The sequence below is a fragment of the Alosa pseudoharengus genome, unplaced genomic scaffold (genome assembly GCF_046254945.1).
Source record: "Alosa pseudoharengus isolate Yale_2024_CS ecotype anadromous, Long Island Sound unplaced genomic scaffold, YU_APseudo_1.1 YU_APseudo_1.1_scf_1, whole genome shotgun sequence".
NCBI lineage: Eukaryota > Metazoa > Chordata > Actinopteri > Clupeiformes > Clupeidae > Alosa > Alosa pseudoharengus.
Genome location: NW_027468564.1, coordinates 54667126 through 54687372, shown reverse-complemented (window position 1 = coordinate 54687372; position 20247 = coordinate 54667126). Strand labels below are relative to the sequence as shown.

The window sequence follows — 20247 nt, the reverse complement described above, 5'->3', positions numbered from 1 at the left end:
CCTCCCACTCGCCCAGCTCCCCCGCACCCGCTCAGAAGGCCCCGTGGTGGGGCAGCTGTGATGGATGGGCCCAGCCTGCACCCCCCGGCTCTGGATCTCTGGATCCGCCCGTCACCGACGGAGTGAATGCAACCGATCAAACGCTCAATAGGAGAGTCTGAATGGCACACAGGATAAACTCCCGAGAGTTCGCACACATTATCTCCTACCTCCTAAATTTAAGATAACACCTATGTTGAAATCAATGGGCTTAACGACGGTTCGCGCCAAGATATTTCTGGCTTTGCAAGGCTAGTGTGTCTGGAGCTCACTCTGATGGGGGAGACTAGACTACGACTGTGATGAAGAGGCTGGCAGGGTCCGCCAGACGTCAGGGCTCTCCCCACGCTGTGAGTGATGGGAGAACATGGGCGAGATATATACGCTCCCGTGGTGATAAACAGGAAGTCGACATTGGATGGGTGTCATGGTGATGGGGGCCAAAGGGGAGAAGAAAATGTTTCAGATGTGCCTCTCTGCTTGCATTCCAAAAGAAAAGGATTTTGTGTGACACAAATGAGAAGAGTTTGACTGTACAGCATAACTAAAGAACTAATAAGAGATAGAGAGAAAGAGAGAAAGAGAGGGAGAGAGAGAGAGAGAGATGAAAAAAAAATGAAAAAAGTAACTACACAATAAATTCATTCCATGTGAGCTGTGTGTCCTCATCTTGCTTTGTTCACAAGAGGAGACAAGTTACTCAACAAAACTAAGACCATTATATTTTTTATTATTTAATAAATGAGTACCTGTGTGCAAAATCAAAAAGTACAAGAAAGACAGAAACTGTGTGTTGTGTGTGTTTAATGTGTTTAGTTGTTTATTAGAAGTCCCATGAGCCATGTTTTTGCCAAAAGAACATGTGTCATGGAAACATTCTACCAACGGGCAGAGCCAAGGTCAGCCATGGCCACTATTTTCGGCAAACTTAATCATTCCTGTTCTATCCGAGCACCCAAGGGGGAACGATTAGGGCGAATTACAACTTGTTCTTAGTTGATGGGAAATTGTGCTTCTTCCAAAAATTGTTTATGTAGGAGTTTGGAGAAGCTTTAAAATCAGACCGTTTTGTTTTGGGATTAAATATTAATAAAAAGAAGGGTCTTAATCAAGATGGATGCTGTCTCCTGTCCTCTAACACACCTTGTAATCTCTGAGCATCCAGTCCTCGTGCTTTCCCATGTAATTGCTTTCACTCTGCCAACATTCTAAAATTGGTTTTATAGACCCGAAGGAGAAAGCCTTTTTTGGATTTTCGAAGCAGGACTTGAAACATGCTCTCTTAGAGTAATTCGGGGAGCGAATCAGTTGCCGCCTGAAGCTCTTGTGCGACAGTGTGAACTGGTCCGAGGGGAGAGCCATTCCTGGAGATCGGAGCGCAGCTGTCCTCTAAACGTGCCCCAGTCTGCGGACTAATGGGAAGCACTTCAACTGTGACTTCCGCCTGCACGCTTCCAATCGACTTCAAATGGGCCTCCTTTCGGCTTCAAAAAAGCATGTAATGACTTCAATAACCCGCACGCACAGGTAGGGCCATCGGAAGGCCACGGCGTTTGTTTCGCGGGCGCGGCGCAAATGGGACGTGGGATTGTTTTTTTTGGAATGGGCCAGATGAGCGAGCGATTCAGTGTTTCTAAATGATCTCAGCCATCTTGCTGGGCTCTCTTGTCTTCGTGGGTCCCCCTTCTTACCCATTGGGCTTGGCCATTGTTGCCCACCATTCAGGCGTCCGGTCCGCCATCTGGTTCTCTTTTCATGGCCGCGGAGGAGAGAGGAGCGCGAGTGTGAAGAGGGGGGGCGCTCTGCTTGGCTACTGGACAATGCCACAGCTGCATGACCCCTGCCCATTTGAGAAAGGGTCCAGCCAGACCCCGCTGTGGTCAGCCACCCCTGATCTCTCACTCTCTCTCACTCACTCTCCCTCTCCATGTTTCTGCACATCTATCTGTGTGTGAGTGTAAGTGTGAGTGTGTGTGTAAGTGTGTGTGTGAGTGTGAGTGTGAGTGTGTGTGTGTGTGTGTGTGTGTGTGTGTGTGTGTGTGTGTGTGTGAGTGTGTGTGTGAGAGTGTGTGTGTGTGTGTGTGTGTGAGAGTGTGTGTGTGTCTGTGTTTGTGTGTGAGAGTGTGTGTGTGTGTGTGTGTGTGTGTGTGTGTGTGAAAGTGTGTGTGAAAGTGTGTGTGTGTGTCTGTGAAAGTGTGTGTGAAAGTGTGTGTGTGTGTCTGTGTTTGTGTGTGTGAGAGTGTGTGTGTGTGTGTGTGTGTGTGCGTGCGTGCGTGCGTGTGTGTGAGTGTGTGTGTGTGTGTAAAGGAGAATGGTTAAGACAAGTGGTAGGTTTCACATTCAAAGCAATACAACAAGGTCAGACTCTCCTGAATGGATACTGAAAGTATGTGTCAGAGAGAGACCCAAGGGAGAGTATATCCCATTGACGAGACACACAAAAGCTTTCTCGAGTGGAATCTAGACCATTCTCTGATAATTACCTGTTTAAGACTTGCTTAAGCCATCAGAGACAATTATCTCTGTGGACTTCAACCAGTCTTTACTCTTTTAAAGAATTCCCAGGTCCACATCTGCCAGTAATACAAGAACAATTACTCACTTCATGTGTTCAAAAATGTTCAGAACAATTTTCAGTATGCGTATCAAGGATGTCAGGTCGCGGCTGGCGATTGGATATGTTGATGTCCAAGCAGTCCATTCTTTTCCCTATGTTTTAAATAGACCTCTATGTGTCTAAACTCATCACATCATAAAGATTTACTGTCCGGACCCATCTGGGATTCATTTTTAATTGACATTAAGGGGAAGTAAATCTCTGGGGTGAGGGGTTGGCTGTTTGCAGGATTCTGTAACAAATTACTGAAGGAGAATAAGGAGGCGATTTGAGAAACACTACCTATAATCATCTCCACGGCTGGCCGATAGCACTCTTACTGTGGGCCAGAGCCATTTTACTGTTGACCTATGGAACAGGAGCTCAAACTGCAGGTATAATCTTTAATTATTATGAGTTATTACGCCGTGCGCAAATTCTCTGGTGTCCATTTGTTTGGGAATTCAAGATCTCCCGTCGAGAACGAGAGGATCGGTTCCATCGGTTGGACTGTGTGTGTTTTGCTGGACCGGTGCCCGGTCAAACGTAACTGCCAAAATGGCTGCAGATCAACAGCTGTGCCACACGTCAGTTTCCATCAGCCTTAGCTCGCCCTGAATATCCGAACCCGTCGCTCTGGCTTTTAGAACTGTTGTCAAGCTGCGCAGAAAGCGATACTCCTGTTGAGCAACACCCCAATACAAATAGAATTGTCGGGAACCGTTTCATAGCGCCTCTCTTTGGCAGTGACCGCCACGCCGCATGAAAGCCGCAGTTAAAGGCTTTATTTTTCACCTTCCCCTTCTTGGTCAGGTGTTTCTAAGTTGGATCCAAACACGGACAAGCTCCCACCCAACCAACCATATTTAACAGGTTTAGCCTATTCCTAATAACAACCATATTTGACAGCTATAGCCTATTCCTAATAACAACGACAGGCTATTGCACGCTTCCACCATATGTTCTCAGAGCTGCAAACGATTAGGTCACTGAATGGCACACAGACTTATGAGAAAAGAAAATCTGCTCTCACTCCAACATCTCTCTTTAATACAGCTCGAGACGTTATTACGTCGGAGATAACACTTATCACGTTTGCATGCAGGTGAAGGGGCCAAAGCCAGAGCACGTACACGAGGGTTTTATCAGCTCGGAGCGGACGGTGAGAGCGGAGAGGCTCAAAAGCGCTGCCATTAGTCGTCCGGCTCGCTGATGAGTTGCCGTCGTCTGTTTCCAATTTGAGGCTGCTGGCACACAGACGCAGCTACGGTTCCCTGAGATCATATCGCCTCAGTGTGCTTTTTAATGCTCAATGTGCTGCTGCCTCTTGTGCAATGCCTCATTCTTTTAGTGAAGGAGGGCAAGTGGTGGGGGGGGGGGCAGGACCACCATAGCTTTGATAAAAGCCTTTACTGCCTCACTATGAGGGGAGAAGGATGGAAGGAGAATGGAAAGGGGGGAAAGAGGGAGGGAGGGAGAGAGAAAAATAGATGAAAAGAGAAAAGGAGAAATGGAAAGAGGGAGGGAGGGAGGGAGGAAGTCATCAATGACGGAGGTCAGCGAAGTCTGGTTTTGGTGAGTAGCTGGGGAGGTGAGTGGGGGAGGGGGTGTGCTTGTATGTCCTCTCAGGAGGGGTCGCAACCCCCTGAAATCAGGACATGGTACCCCTCTCATCTTTGACAGAGCGGCACCGCCTCGTCCCACAGACCCAAGGGACAGGAGCCGCAAGGATAGATTGTTTCTCGAGAAATGAAAGGGAGGCTATTTCAGCTTCATTACTGCAATGCAGATGTTCCAGTGCAAAGCCCACGAGCTTACTCTTTCACACAGTATTTGTTACCATAGGTCTCAAACACTAATACACACGACGCAAATGAACCCCCACAATTTTTTCGCATATCAAACATTTGCTTGGCCCCAAAACTCTCGCAGGCACATGCTGTATAAGGACATTTCCTTTATATTAAAGGGATTGCAGGTGTTTGGCTGATGGTTATGTTAATTGGCAAACCACTAAACTCACATAAACTCTGTCCCCAATGTTTATTTTGGATGAATCTGTCACTAAGGACGTCTAAAGTGAGAAACCTCAATTATTTAGATTGAATTTTCCAGGACACACTCTTGGCTCGTAAAGCTCTCTCCGATAGAATCATTACAGCATAATCAAACCTGTCAATTTAAATGAAAAACATCTCAACTCCCCTTACCAAGGGGGCCGGGTAAGAAAGCACAGAGCAAGTTCTGGGATGTGTTGTTTTTGGGCGCCAGAAAGGAGGCTAGCAGTGATGTCATGGACGACGTCTCGGCCAGTCTTCTCCCCCCCCCCACGCCATCATTATTCTGTGTCAATCACCCAGATGAATCTCGACCTCCGTTCACCTCCTCCACCCTGCTCTGCTCTGCTCCGCGTGCTCCTCCTCCTCCCACACATGGGGGTCAGGCCTCCTTCACTGCGCTAGGCCCCATCAGGTTCCCCTCGCCGAGGGGGTAAAACCCTCGCGATTGCCCTCGGGGGGAAGACAAACGTGCCCAGTCTAGGAGGCCTTCGCCTGGCATGCCATCAGAGGTCCCCTCCGTGCGCCCCATTTCACCCAAACAGCCTCCCACACCCATACACCCCTGACCCTGGGCCTGGTACACTGGGGCCCGTGAGAGAGAATATCCCCCATCCAAGAGGCCCGCGTAGTGGGCATGATGGAGCAGAGAGACCCCCTGCCCCCCCCCCCCCTTCCCCCCCATCCTCAACCATACACAAACTCCCACCGACCACCTCTCTACACAACCACCAAGGACCAGGGGGGACCATGGTGACAACCCTCCACACAAACTATGCTCTCCACAAACAGCCAGCTGCATTCGAGGAGGGCTGAATATAGTTGTTGGCCACGTCTCAGGGAAAAAGGCAGTGCCTATATTGGCCTTTGTTTGATGAGACGACCATTGACTGTTTCTTGGGGATCTGCCAGGGTGCTGGACACAATGCGGGAGAGTAAACTTGATTTGGTCGGCGCTGAGGACGCCTTTCACTCACACAGGCTGAGGACTGGCCGAGAATGGCAAATCTACAGCCTAAACTGCCAGCTAATGCACTTTAGTATGGGCTTAGTGTGAAAAGCCAGGAATTCAGATCCGCACGTATGTGTAGGAGAGTCAACAGAGAGTTTATTAGGACCTAAATCTGACCCTTAAGACCACCTTAAAACCCACATGGGTGACGGCTTAATGATAATCAGACATATGGGGCTTCACAGTGTTTGACTGAGAGCTTGAATGAGAAGTAAAATGAAGAGTAAGACTTCAGGGACCCTGAATTTCACTGGTTACAATGAGGCGGGGTATATCAACAGTGAGGCTTGCATTAATCCACAGGGGGTCTCTTTTACCCCCATTCAGGATCTGAGAGGGCCCTTGTGTTAAACTGATAACCTTCACACCAATAAAAATAAGTAGAAGGCACTGAGGTGACTCAAACTGCCCAAGCTCCTTTGATGAAGAGAGACACTCTCCTACGACATCATCTCCTGCATCCTGTGCTGTGGTGTTGATTTAACTCAGGACCTCCACTTCCATATCCATATTTAGACTAAACTAATATCTTCCTGAGCACTTAATGCAGATAAACAAATAAAACTTGATTTTTTTCCCCTCCCTCAGTCGTCTCCCCGTGGAGAAGGAGTAGTGACATGTGGTAGCGTGTTTATTTGATTTCCTGGGCTCAGCGCGAGTAGCCGTGTCAGCCTCGAGTCACAACATCTCTCGGCAGGTTGCTCCTAAAAGCAGGAGTGAGCTCCGTGTTTGTTTTGCTGCATTACACAGCGCTGGCCTGTCCAGCGATTGTACCCTTTTATTTGCTCAGACGCACCAGGGACCAGCAGAGGGAGGCCTTTCATCTCTGGAAATGCCCTCACCGTCGGCCACACAATACGACCGTCTGGCCCAGTCCCACAGAAACAAAGGCACAGAGTTAACACAATCAACCAGAGACCTGGGTTACGGTAAAAAAAGAGTGCTTTAAAAGCAGAGACAAATGCTTGGGAGCTATTGGGGCTTTGGGATCATGCTGTGGAGTAGTTTGTATGGCTAGGTAAGAGTGCTATGGCACACCTGCTTGTTAGATATGCATATGGATGAGGTCGGTAATTGGACTATGGTGCCCATGGTGATGGGTGCCCGTTTCCACTTCAAAATGCTGCCCACTTGGAGATGTTTATTGTTCCAAGTCCGTTTGTGATTTTATTGCCATGCTAATGGCTGGCCGCTGAGTGGGCCAATCAACGTGATGTATTTGTATTTAATGTTAATTATGACACTGGATAAATAACTTGGCTTCTGTCGTTTGGTTGTGGGAATGGTAAAATAACCAGTCTGTCATCACCTCAGGAAAAGAGGAAAAGAGAAATAGGAATTATTTTCCACAGGATGAAAGAAAAGGTACACAAAGATTTTCCACTTAAATGTATGGAAATGACCGCAGACTTTACTCACGGAAACAGACTATTTAAGAAAATTCCAGTTTAAACAAATAGTGTGCTATTCACATTAACTCCAATGCAAAACGTATTAGGATAAATAACCATTCCCTGCTAAGCTCAGGCAATACAAGATGTTCACACAGACCATAGATGGGTATATCGTGGATGAAGAATTTTATATATATATAAATATATATATATACACATATATATTTAAAATATATATATTTAATATATATATTTAAAAAGGTCAAGTATGATGTGTTTATTTAAATAAATCAACAGTACTGACATAAATTCTTAACACTAGCAGGTCTGGTTGTTTCCTGTGTTGTAGTGTTGTGTAGTAAGTAGGAAACCAGTCCTGAGGTACCTGATGAGGTCAGGGCTGACGGATAGGACAGCAGTGGATAAGGCCACGCAGGGGTCCCTTCCCCAGTGACCGGCTGGAGAAACCGTTGCCTGCGCGATGGCGGTGACGAGAACCTCTGGTCTGACCCTCACAGGAGGGGTGCTGAACACACTTTTCATTTCTGTTTGCTTTGTTTACTTAGCCAAAACAACGTCCAGTACCAGGGGATTGTTCTTTGCCTCGTCTGTTTATGATCACATTCTAACTGTTATGCTATCAAATCCAGCTGCAATTCTGGTGGATAAAACCAAGAAAAATGTGCTATAAATTTGATAATCTGTACTACTAAATAAAATAATAGATTTAAGTGGGTGAAAAGGATGATTTGTTTCAATCTGTTGATTTTCAGTGTATTGAATTCATCTTTATTGAACTGAACGTGATAATGGGTGCTGATTATTCAATGATTTCGATGTGCCACAGCTCATTTCAAATGTTACAGTGTTTTCACTTGTCTGTGGTTCACCAGTGTCTTCACTTGTCTGTGGTTCCAATGCATTATGTTTTTATTCTGTTTATTTTCTTTTACAATTTTGACAAAAATCCTGCATAATGTCAGGAAATGTGTTTTTTGTGGGTTGTGGAAAACCATAAAGGATAAAAGGGCCAATTAAGCTCACCCACATAGCTGAATTCAGCGACTTGTCCATTCCAGGCAAATTTGAGAACAAAGAAGTGCAGCGGGGTCTGGCTGAAACCTAATACCGTGACATGAAACGCTGCCCTGCGGCATTATGGGGGGATACGAGTGGCAGCGTTGTCACCCAGGTCAAGAGTACCGCAGAAAGGGACTTTCAGCAGCAGGTCCACTCCATCAGCCGTCGGCCCCTCACCCCTCACCTCTCCTCCTCCTAACTAGCCCTGGGGGAGTGGGGTCTGGGGAGGAGGACCTCGGCCAGATTTACTACACGGACCCTCACGTCTGACCTGGCAATGTTAAGTCCTATTCCAGACCACAGAACGACACCAAACATGTTGACCAAAATATGGAGGGGGGCAAAAAATTTGAGAACGAAATGTACTTTTTAAATTGAATCCAGTCCCTCCTAAAAGTTTCATCAAATTCAGAGAGCTTGTGTAATGCTGTATCCTAGTGAGCTACAAACCAAAAATAAAAAACAAATACGTAAAATCCTCATGCTAAGTAGTAAACACATGAGACATTTTACTTTCTCTCCACCTTTGGATCAATCAGCAATAGCAGTTGGTCCCAACATAAAAAAAAACATCAGTAAAATCCCCAACAGCCTTTTCTCTAGTGATGTAACTTTTATCACCGGCTCTCGTAAGTTGTAACACCTCTAAAGCTAAATTGGCCTGCTGGTGGTGATTTGGCTGGTGCTCAGGCCCGTGGAGCTTTATGGGCTGCTAAAGAGTCCTGTGTTCCTCCAGCGCGCCCAGCCAGAGGTGCGGCACGGCACAGTGCAGCGCAGCGCTCGTTAAACACAGACAGCGCCCAGGCCCCCCAAGGGACTGAATGCACCAGCAGTGGGGCAGCTCACCGCTGCTTTATAGACACCTCTGTCTGTCTGTCTGTCTGTCTGTCTGTCTGTCTGTCTGTCTGTCTGTCTGTGTGTGTCTGTCTGTCTGTCTGTCTGTCTGCCTGTCTGTCTGTCTGTCTGTCTGTCTGTCTGCCTGTGTGTGTCTGTCTGTGTTTGTGTCTGTCTGTCTGTGTGTGTCTGTCTGTCTGTCTGTCTGTCTGTCTGTGTGTGTCTGTCTGTCTGTCTGTCTGTCTGTGTGTGTCTGTGTGTGTCTGTCTGTCTGTCTGTCTGTGTCTCGTACTGTGTTGGTCTCTTTCTAAATGTGTTTTTGCATTCTTTCTCTCCTTGTGCCTTTGTAAGAATATCTCCCTTTCCCACTCTCCTTCTGTCTGTCTGCCTGCCAGTATCTTTCCATTTGACTTCCCTCCTTATTCTCTTCTGACTGCCGGTTTCTTTAACTTCTGAGTACGTTCCTCTTTATCTCTCTCTGTTCTCTGTTCTCGTCTCTCTCTATTTCATTTCTCTGTTTGGTTCTTGGAGAGAGAAAAACAAACATAAATCTCGAAATCAAACATCTGTGTTCTGTTAAATGTCTCGGAAAGGTTCCTCCTAACCAGTCCCATCGCGGTGCCAAATGAAATTGGACGTGCTCACGGAAAGTTCTGGTGTCAAAGAGGACTGCTAATTGTTTGGGAAAACGCGTAGAAAAGAACAAAGATCGTCTCCCTGTAGGTTGGCTCAATTCCCTCACCTGTTTGATATGCTGCTTATTTCATTACCGCGACATATAGACATGTATAGCTAACAGGAACGAGATGAGGTGACGTTGGTCTTGAGTTTATCAGCCGTACAATATTGAAGTTTTCCTCCTTGCCAGCAAACTCTGCAGGGATTGTGGTCTGTGAATTAGATATGTGACAGGAGGAATCTGAAGCTTTTGTGCGGCGAAGGGGCAATTAGATCAGAACACGCAGAGATGGAGGAGAAGGCCACAGGGGATGGAGGGAATAGAAGGCTCGTGGAAAAGAAAAGATGCGTACATCTGCTCCGCGTCGAGAGGGGGAGAAAGAGAGGGAGACTCGGGGGAGAAAGAGAAAAAGAGAGACGGGGGGGGGGCAGGAAGATAGAAAGCAGTGGCAGATAATTGAAAGTCAACAGAGCACAACAGAGCGGATAAACAATAACAAGTCGTTTGGCTGGAGCACAACAGTATGGAGCTGAACAGCGGGAGTGCTGGTGGCGGGAGGTCTGGTGGGGCAGCGGAGAACAAGACAAGAGAAGGGGGGGACAGAGAGCAGGAGAGATGGAGAACAGACGAGGAAGAACAGATGAAGTTTCACAGAGAGGGAGAGGGACACAGCTGAGGGATGGAGAGAAGTCAAACAAGAGTGAGAGAGAGAGAGAGAAAGAGAGAGAGAGAGAGAAAGAGAAAGGAGAGCATTAACAAGAGGGAGTGAAGGGAGTCTGCATTGAGAACAGGAGAGGAGAGATGAAGTTTAGGAAGAAAAAGAGAGTGACAGAGACAGAGAGGGAAATATAGAGAGCAACAGAGACAGACTGAAAGAGCAAGAGAGGGAGAGGAAGAGACAGAGAGAAAGAGATGGAGACTGGTTAGTGACAGAGAGATAGAGAGGGAGAGAGAAAGTGAGAAAGACAAGCTGCATTCTGGTTGCTGAGTCCTCCCCTCCCTCCCTCCCCTCCTCCCCTTTCCTCCTCCCCTCCTTTCCTGAGAAAGTGGGAGTCGCTCCCCGCCAGCTCTCCTCGCATTTAACACTCTGCAGAGGTCCACCGTGCCTCATTGTGCCCTGGAATCTACCCACGCTACACACACCACCGCTACACAAACGCAGGAGCCTACGCAGACACACACAGACAGATTTACTCATCATGGATGTCAAAATTCTGGCAGTGCTCGCGCTTCTGACGGTGGCTCTGCACTTACCCAGCTCTGCCGGTAAGTCTGCCTCTCCCGGCAGTTTTAAAGCCTTTTGATGTGGGATGGCTGGGGACTCAGGGATGGTGCATTCCCGCGGATGTCGCTGCTCTCTCTCTCTGTCTCTCTCTCTCTCTCTCTCTCTCTCTGCTCTGTGACATTGGATTTAAGAGGAAATAATCCGTGGGTTTTTTCCGATGGGTTCTGAAAGCAGAGGGAAGTATGAGGTAACAGGTTATGCTCTCTTTGTAAATTTAGTCACAACTGTAAAAGGTTATGGCTGTTCTCCAGTGCAGCTGCAGATGAGAATGCCAATGTTTTGGGATTGATGTGACTTTTGAGATGGCTGTGGTTTTAATCTACAGGTCTGTGATGGTACCTCCTATACACACATGTAGTCTCTGTAGAGGCAGTTGGATGATAGTGACAGTCTATAGTTACAGATGGGCTGCTTGTGTGTGCTTCATGTTATTTAATTGCTTAAGATAGATTTGAATTCAGTTTATCACTTGAGTAGGTTTTTTCTCCATTATATCTGAAGTATGCATGTAATTATAATAATTTGTTATCTTCTTCTGGGGTGTGAAATTGTGAACATGTCTTTCTTGAAACAAGTGTAATTTAATTTTGCACTGCAGTAATTTAATGTTGTTTTAAGAATCAACTGGACGTGCCTCCACATGTTCCACAGTTTGACATTTGGTGAAACAAAACTACTGAGTCTTAAGCCCTGAGCCTACGGGAGGTGTCGCACGGAGCCAAAAGAGTTTGTTGTGTTATGCGAAAGCTTGTGTTGTTTCAGTCGCCAAGTGGCCCCCATTGTCCCTTTAATGTGTGGCCATTTACCTCTCGGCGCTCACTTTCTTTCAATTAGCTTCTAATTGGGTGGGGATAAACAAAGGAAGGCGCGATGCTCACTTTTGGCAGCCTCCACTGCTGGACCCCCGATCATCTGGGCTTTTACATGTTAATGGGCCAGATTATGTGATAGAAGAGTTGGTTTGGATTTGCCCCGAGACGTGCACTTCCTTAAGCACTTGGAAAAAAATTTAGAAACAGTCCTCTAACTGGCTGTGGATGGGATTATCTATTTGGAGGCAAAAGACGGTTTGGATTTAGAAGGGCAATTAAAGGTGTTTTTTTTTGGCGCCGCTGAAACCCACACTGTTGAATTGGACCATTCACACAGGATTTGTGGCCATCTTTTGCGTGTAGGTATCATGTTAAACAAAAGACGAATGTTAAATGGAAAACAAATTGGGCGAATGTGGTTCATCACTGACTGACCGCCGAGCGCTTTATGTTAAATGAAGGTGTCAGCGGTGGTGCCGGGACAACGTCGACTTTCTAACGAAAGAATGTCCTTCAGCTGCTTCATGCCAAGCGTCGGTCCATCTGAGCTGACCGCTCTGGAGGAAACTCTTACGGAGGAAGGGAGAGAGAGAGATAGGAAAAGACTGATGCGGCTAACTTTTAGAGTGTCCTTCAGGAAAGAAAGGTTGCTTTCAGCACATTGAGAGTGAAAAGGGCCGTGTAAGCACGACGCAAGGGGGGAAAACTGACCAAAGTGTCTAATCTCTTTTTAATTATCTCTCAGCTTTTAGTGAGAAACGCAACTAAATTAACTAATTCCCAGTCAATTCTCTCACCACAGACAAGCTCTATCTCCTGAATTGAGCAAAATATTTCAGTTGTGATATTTTCTTTATTGCTAAATAATGTATAAAATATATTATGGAGCTGATAATGCATATTGTGCTGTATAGAGTGCGACAGATAACCGTTGATTCAAATCTAATGTTATTCTTCCCTCCTCTTCCCCAACTCACTTTTTTCTCACGCTTTCTTTTCCCTTCCTTCCCTCCAATACTTCTATCTCATCTCTTTATTTCTTCTCTCTCTCTATCTCTCTGTATCTCTCATCTCTCCATCTCTCTCTCTCTCTATTTTCTCCCTCAGCCAAGCCCATCAGCCTGGTGGAGCGCTGTTGGTGCCGTTCCACGCTCAACACTGTGCCCAAAAGCAGCATCCGCGAGATCAAGTTCCTCCACACGCCCAACTGCCCCTTCCAAGTCATGTGAGTGAGCTGACACCCATATCCACATTCATACTCACACACACCACCCCTTACACACACACACACACACACACATACACAGTCACACCTCATTGAGTTAGGATTAGATCTCTACGTAATGGGGATGGATGTTGAGATGGCAGTGTAATCATCCCAGAGGGCATGTGATACTGGGTGAGATTGTGTATGTGCCTGGAGGGCGGTGGTGCAGGAGGCATTGTACCTGTTTGCTCGGGTGGAGGGAGGTGATTGGTCAGATAAGGGCTGAGGACGGCCATCACGTGGGTCTGAGGTGCTTTTGGCTGCGCAGATGGATGTGATGGACTGCAAACAAGCACAATGGAAACTGATGCAAAACAAACATGAGCTGATCGGGAGAGGAAGAAATGAGACAGAAAGAGTGTGTGTGAGAGAGATGGAGAGAGAGAGAGAGAGAGAGAGAGAAGGGAAAAAGGCAAGAATAGAGAGAAGGAGAGCAAGAAAGAGAGAATTTGAGGGGTTTTGTTTTCTGGAGGAAACTCTAATTGGTCAGAGGTCAGAGCGATTACCTGTGTGTTTCTGGCATCGCTTCTGCCTCCCTTCATCTTATCTGAGCCCATCTGGCCGGGCCCTGGCCGTCTGGAAGGCATTAGATGGCCCATTTGTGTGGGGTTCCCAAACAGAGCTGTGAAAGTCAGAGAGAGGGGGTCAGAGGGGTCAAGAAGCCAATTAAAAACCCAGGCCGCCGCGGGTTACGCCAAGACACAAGGTCAGCTTGCAGCCAAGTTGGCAAGACGGGGCCAAATTCGGCCTGCCCTTTGAAAGAGAGGGCGAGAGAGAGAGAAGCCCTCCAGGAACAGTGGGAGTCCTAAACCCCCGGCACGCATCTCTCACTCCGACTGTGATATCTCACCTCGGGTCAGATTAAACATAGCCGACAATGATACAACCCCTCCACCATCGTCCACCTCTGCCCGGGGCTCTTCACCCCCCACCCCCTCCCACACCCCATTCCCACCCCTGAGTCCGTCACCTCCGCCACCCAAACAAACTGACCCCTTTCCTGTGGAGAGCTCGCTCCCCTCCGTTTGCCGTTGGCATTTACCCGTGAAGTAATTACTACCTGCTGGCTCTCACCCAGACCAGCAGCACCAGTCCAAGCCAAGTCAATTAGACTGGTGTTTGGCTGAGACAGATAAAACAGGAGAAAGGGGGATGGAGGAGGGGAGGACAGAGGGGTGGAGGGGTGGATGGGTTGACTTGTGAACACATCAAAAACAAAACATTAACTTAGCCAGGGAAGGGGAAAAAAAACCTCCAAATCCCTGACCAGATTAGCAGTCCAAATAAGCTGGAAAAATAAAGAGCATCCCCTGCTACCCAACAAAGAAAATAAGCAGAGAAAAAACCCACTCGCAAACAAAAGATCCTCTTACGCGTTTTATTTGACTTAGAGCTTTATGGTGCTGATTTGACTGGATAAGGAGCTGATTGCTCTCCTGGCCTGTGCCTTTCATCTCAGGGCCATTTGGTCGACGGAAGGCTCCGGTCCAAACGAGAGAGGGAGGAGAGGGGAGCTTGTCATTTGCCTCTGGAGAGAAATGGATGTGTTTCATTTTACACGCCTGAGGTGGCCGCCAGGCCCCCTGCAACTCCCTTGTGGGCAGAGTATCGCCAGCTCGGTGTCGGGTTGCGGAGAAGAAGCACAGGGCAGCGGTACTGATGACTAGCAGGTTGGGAGGTGGCTGCCAGGCAATTCTGGTCCTCAGGCCAAGCTCTGATGAGGGGTTATGCTCCAAGAACAGTGCGGTCAATTTAGAGAGAAACATTCCTTCTTTGCACACGGCAAACAGAAAAAACAATAATCCAGCATCCCAAAACACATATAACACAGACCAAGGAGGTCATACTGTACAATACTGACTGCATTAAGACCTGTCTTACACACGACAGGTCTTAATGCAGTCAATATAGTTTAAATGCAGAGCTATGAATGTACTTCTTTATCAATGTTTTTCTACAGTAACAGACACAATTGAATTTATGAAAGTATGTAAGGGGAATGTGATACAGTTCACATGGATTTCCCTGGAACTGAGCTTTCTTAATATAACCTAATTAAAAAAGCTTAGGAAATGCCAGCTTTTGATACAGTGTGGACATAATGCAACGCAACATGAAATGAACACCATGCTGAAACCACGCACATGATCTGATAAGATCACGTTGCAGTGATGGCGTGTGATATGGAAAAATGCTCTCTTATTTTTCAAAGAATGAGATGAATGTTCTCTCTCTCTCTTTCTGTCTTTCACTCACTTGCTTACTCAATCACTCACTTCTCTTCTTCTTCCTCAGTGCCAAGCTCAAGAACAGCGACCGGGAGGTCTGCATAAACCCCAAGACCAAATGGCTCCAGCAGTATCTGAGGAATGCCATTAACAAGTAAGGAGAAAAGTCCTTCCCATTTGGACAAGTAAGAAAAGACAAAGGTAACAGAGAAACAAGGAATGAGATACACTCCTGTTTTCATGTGAATAATTCAGAGATTTTTTTCTAATTAAACAAATCTCAAGTTTGTGGTCTGACAAGAGTGAAGTACAATATCACTCACTAGACAGATCATTGGCTACTCTTTGACACATTAAAACAGGCTTTAAGAATGTGCCTTGGTATTTTCAAGTTCCTTGTTTCTCTACTTACAAAGCAAAAAAAAAAGCATCCCTTCTCCAGAAATGTTTTTTTCTAAAAAGTATTTGAGTCACGCTGGAACCGAGTCAAATCAATATCCGTTTATCTCTTCGTCACATGTGCAACATATACTGTAACTCTGAGAATGCCATAGTTTATATCATATTCAGTTTGTTTTCTTTAATTAAAACGGCCGTTCTGTTTTCCCTCGTGGAGTACAGTTCATAGCTTATTCAGTAGGGACTGGAGTGGACACGGTGCAGCGGTGTTCGCTTATATAAACAGCTGCTGGACTACAGCAAACACCGCGCGCTGGATTCCATAAAACTGCCGTGACAGAGAAATACGGCTCCCAATCGTGTTTCGCACTCAGGCGAACAATTTAGCTGAAGCATGTTAATCACCTGGTCTGAATCGCAGCGTGATGGATCAGACAGGGATTTCGACTGCTACAGTGCGACTGAAGTTAGATTTTCAATAGATGACTTAATTTGTGGTATGGATTGATTAGAATGTATTGTTCAAAGCTCTCCAACTGTTTCAGAAAGCAGAGAACAGGAGAAAATCGACGTGAGCGTGGGTTGAAACGAGGTCATTTCGGGGAATTTGATTCTGTGGAATTCGTTACAGTTAAGAGCCTGGATTTAGAAAATTATTTAGATTGGTCTTAAGTAGTAGTAAAACAGCATGCATCACGGGCGCTTCTTTACTGGACTGCAGACTGTAAGTCATAAACACGTCGGTTTTGAGTGCCTGGGTAAGCAGCTTAAATAAGTGGGGGCCGTTAAAGTGTAAACACTGCTTGTAAAAATTCATGTTGCGTCTGGTCATCATTATCTTTACGTCAGCCATGTGTCTACTGCCACGATGATGTGGTGAAAAACAGGCACTCCAGACTAAAACTATCTGGAAATAAACAAGGTGCTCCCCTGACATTTCACCACCCATGTGGTGCTGCGTGGCCACAGTAAGCACGCGGGAGACTTTAGCACTGCACAAAGATGAGTGATTAGGCAACAATAGGATTTTGCATATGTGCACACTAGAAAGTTAATAACATGCGCTTTTAAAGCATATTATATTAACATAAAAATTATGCAAACTACATTAAATCAATAAGCATAATTCCAACGCGTTCTGGCATGAGAGCATTGCCCATGAATGCTCCATAAGAGCAAATTGAATCTATTTTATTCTCGTTGACTTTCTGGTAGTAAAATGATGTATAACAGTTTTACAGGGCTATTTGCTTCAACATTATATTGCCCATATTGCATTTATTGTTTCACCTACTCATATCTCCCCATTTGTTCTGTTTTAGGATCAAGAAGTCGAGGAAACGTTCAAATTAAAGCGTCTGCCACAGGACTTTCTAAAGAAAATGGAATACACGCACTCCTCTCCTTCTCTCTGGATCGCTTGCACAAACAGCACTTCACCCTCGCCAGATTCACTCTGCAAGCAAGTCACCTCTCTCTTCGTGTATATTAGCAATGGAGAGTAATCACACATGTTTAAATACTGATGTAATAATCTGAGTGAATGTGGGCGTTTTGTATGTTTTAAGATAAGTATGAATGTGAGTGAGTGAGTCAGCGAGCGAATGAGTTGATGCGTGCGTGCTAAAGAGATATAATGCATTAAAAATAATGTAAATCGCAGTACAATTAAGAAGACGATGTTGACTCATGTCGAGTATTGAGGGCGATGTGAAATTACCTATAGGCTTAAGCTGCTCAAGATTGATGGTGAGAGGGAGTTTGGCGGCGAGGAAGTTGTACTTCGGCACCAGTTTTTCCGCTGCGTGTGTGCGCAGAAAAGGGGAGGACAACCCTGATTTCGTCGTGTCGTATCCCCGAACGTGTTATGGCCCCTAAAGCGGGCTAGATTACTGTTAAAATAGAAAATAACCTATGATATCGACAAAATCCCTTACGGAAACTACAAGCCAACTGGCTTCTGTTTGCTACTTAATAAACAATTTAAGGTTTAGCAGGGTTTGTCCTAAAAGCGCTGGGCCTAAGGCACGTGCAGAATGAAATGGACTTCCCTCTCCCTAACTTTCGCCCCATGCTTCAGTGTTTCTACAAGACAAAGTTACACAGGCATGTAAAGAGACCCACCGACTGTCAAACTATGATTGTGATGAGGCGAGGATAGGACGTTGATATGAAATTGTCAGATGAATGTTTACTTACAGCGCTGTAGTAGGCTAGCTGGAAGACGAGGCTCCAATCCTCACTGCCGGAGAAGAACATGTAGGGTTCTGGTCTTGATGTTCTTGTTGCCCTGTCCTCATCTTGAGCCGCTTAAGTGCCTGAGCAGTCAATACTCACTTTTCCTATATCTGAATAAGAACTTTTACAATTATAGCACATTATGAAGGCATTTTAGACATTTCCGTTTCACAGTATTATTACATTTCAAGCTATTTCTGTCAGTTACTTTGGGCAAAATATTATATTGTGTGAAAATACTATTTTCCATCAAGGTTCAGGTCAGCTGAATTGGAAAACAGGCTTTTCTCTGTAGGCCTACCTTCTTTTTTAAAACCAGACTTCTATATGGAAACTGTAGAAATTGTGTAGGCACACAAAAGTCGGTTGCCAGGCTTTACTGATTTCTCTAGCAAGGGGTAAATCCACTTCAGCTAGTGATCCTTTATGGATATGTAGAAGGGGGCTGAAAACCTGAAAACTCAAAGCAGGCCCAACATACTGGATGAATTCTGGGCAAACAGTTCCATGCTAGTAGTTATGGTTGAATTAGATGATAATTCCATTGAAGCCCTGGCCATTTCACAAGGCACAGCTACAGTGCTCCCCCACCCTCCACCCCCTCCCCCTTCCTCCCACTCCCTTTGGATTCCAGAGTTAAAATATGATGTGTGGATACAATACCTCCGAGCAAAATCAGGGAACAATATTGTTTAAGACATACGTTCAACATCTGCTTCTAATCAAGCCACTCCAATAAGCACTTGACTGATGTGTGTTTCTATTGTACTTCTCAGTTGCTGTGTGTGTGTGTTTTGGCTTTTGTGTTATTCTTCATTGTAAAAACTGAAGTCCCATTAAAAGAGCCGGCGTTCAGGAGATGGCCAGGCCAGAGCCAGAGCACCCAAGGTGCAGCCCTCACCCCTTATGCTCCTATAAAGAGGGGGATTTGGGTGAGGGTTGAGGAGGCTGTGTTCATGTAATGTGAACTCACATTTTTTTCAATGCAGACTTTAAGACAAGAAAATAATTGACACAACCTGAGGCATCAATTAGCCTGGCTGCCATTTTCTATTCGCGGTTGTATCCAGGAAAATCTGAGGTCCGTTCTGAGGTGGTTTGACCAATCGAGCTGGCAGTTAAAAATGACAAAAGAATGGAAACGCCATTTTAAGTGCCTTTCTGCCTGTTCCTTGTGTGTCACGGTAGTTTTGGCAAATTAAATAATGGAAAAGAGTATTTGGCTTTTGTAACTAATGGAAGAATTTGCAGGATCTATAGGTTTTGACAATGTATGAATTGTTCATCAAGTAGGTTCCAGCACACAATACATTCCACTAATTGTGTATAAAATTGAATAAAGCAGAATGTCATCATGGACTAAACATGTATTTGTTGACTTTTATATTCATTTGGGTGCTATTCTCCCCAAACAATGTGAAGAATGTTGTTCTTCTCTGTGAGGCAGCTTACTGTATACTGTGTACATGTGTTTTTTATATTGTTTATCGTTTCCGGCCTCTGTACTTTTACATGTTACCAGAAATGCATTTTCATACATTTTGAAATCACTCCCTTTTTTCAATAAACTCATAAATTGACATATAAATGATCTTGCTTGTTTATTTCCTTTCTCTCCATAGCATTTGTATGTGTAGTGGATGGGTGTAGTATTATCAACAACTCAGGCAAAAATGTAAGTAGTTGGTTGTAGTCTAGTCAGTAGTCAAAACAATGTAAGTGTACAGTATGTAACTAGAGCTCTATGTAATCGTGGTCTTCAGGTCCTCAGGGTTTTAGAGGAGGGCTCGCATATTGTAAAATGTATGGCCATGGGCTTCTTGAAATGGACTATGTTGACATAAAGTGCAACTGTGGTTTCCTTTGAATTAACAACACCAGGTTATCCGTTAAATTCAATCTCAGTTTTTTATTCTGACATATCCATTTAAAATCTCCATTGGCAGCCCAAAGCTTTTAACCTTAAGACAGAAACAATAATGTCAGTTGTAAGCCACCAACGAGATCCAGGTTTTTAATACCTGAGGTTTTATAGAGTAATTTGTTCAGGGTCAGTGTAAGTCCACAACACCGGGGGACCAGAACCAGCACATTGGGGTGTCAGCTCCAATGTTACAGGGGGAACGCAGAGTTTAAGTTCACACAGCCACACTAAAACACATTCAACACCAACGCTCAGCATTATCCATTCAGAGCACAGACCTATGCTCATAAACGATAGTGCAAACTGCAAAATATCAGGAATAACGATTAATCCCATGATCCCCCTCCTCCACGTCTGTACAGGACGCACAGAAATCCAACCCTGTAACAGTTGACGGTTGGCC

At 45.5% G+C, this 20247-nt stretch overlaps 1 protein-coding gene across 2 annotated transcripts; it reads left to right on the top strand.

Annotated features, from left to right (window-relative positions):
* Positions 1 to 10778: 10778 nt before the first annotated feature.
* Positions 10779 to 19508, top strand: LOC143133495 (stromal cell-derived factor 1-like). 2 transcript variants are annotated; one of them, XM_076293270.1, is made up of 4 exons: positions 10779 to 10957; positions 12896 to 13013; positions 15351 to 15468; positions 17005 to 19508. In XM_076293270.1, exons 1-3 carry the CDS (start codon positions 10891 to 10893, stop codon positions 15439 to 15441), a joined length of 276 nt encoding a protein of 91 aa, XP_076149385.1. In that variant the 5' UTR covers positions 10779 to 10890; the 3' UTR covers positions 15442 to 15468; positions 17005 to 19508. The 2 variants fall into 2 exon arrangements, with proteins under 2 accessions (XP_076149385.1, XP_076149377.1); XM_076293262.1 differs by having other exon boundaries at positions 10780 to 10957; positions 15351 to 15437.
* Positions 19509 to 20247: the final 739 nt, after the last annotated feature.

Excerpts from the sequence above, each read along its gene's own strand:
- LOC143133495 (XM_076293262.1), top strand. The coding sequence starts at position 10,891 with ATGGATGTCAAAATTCTGGCAGTGCTCGCGCTTCTGACGGTGGCTCTG. Across the intron at positions 10,958-12,895 it reads GCACTTACCCAGCTCTGCCG|CCAAGCCCATCAGCCTGGTG; the intron begins GTAAGTCTGCCT and ends TTTCTCCCTCAG. Across the intron at positions 13,014-15,350 it reads AACTGCCCCTTCCAAGTCAT|TGCCAAGCTCAAGAACAGCG; the intron begins GTGAGTGAGCTG and ends CTTCTTCCTCAG.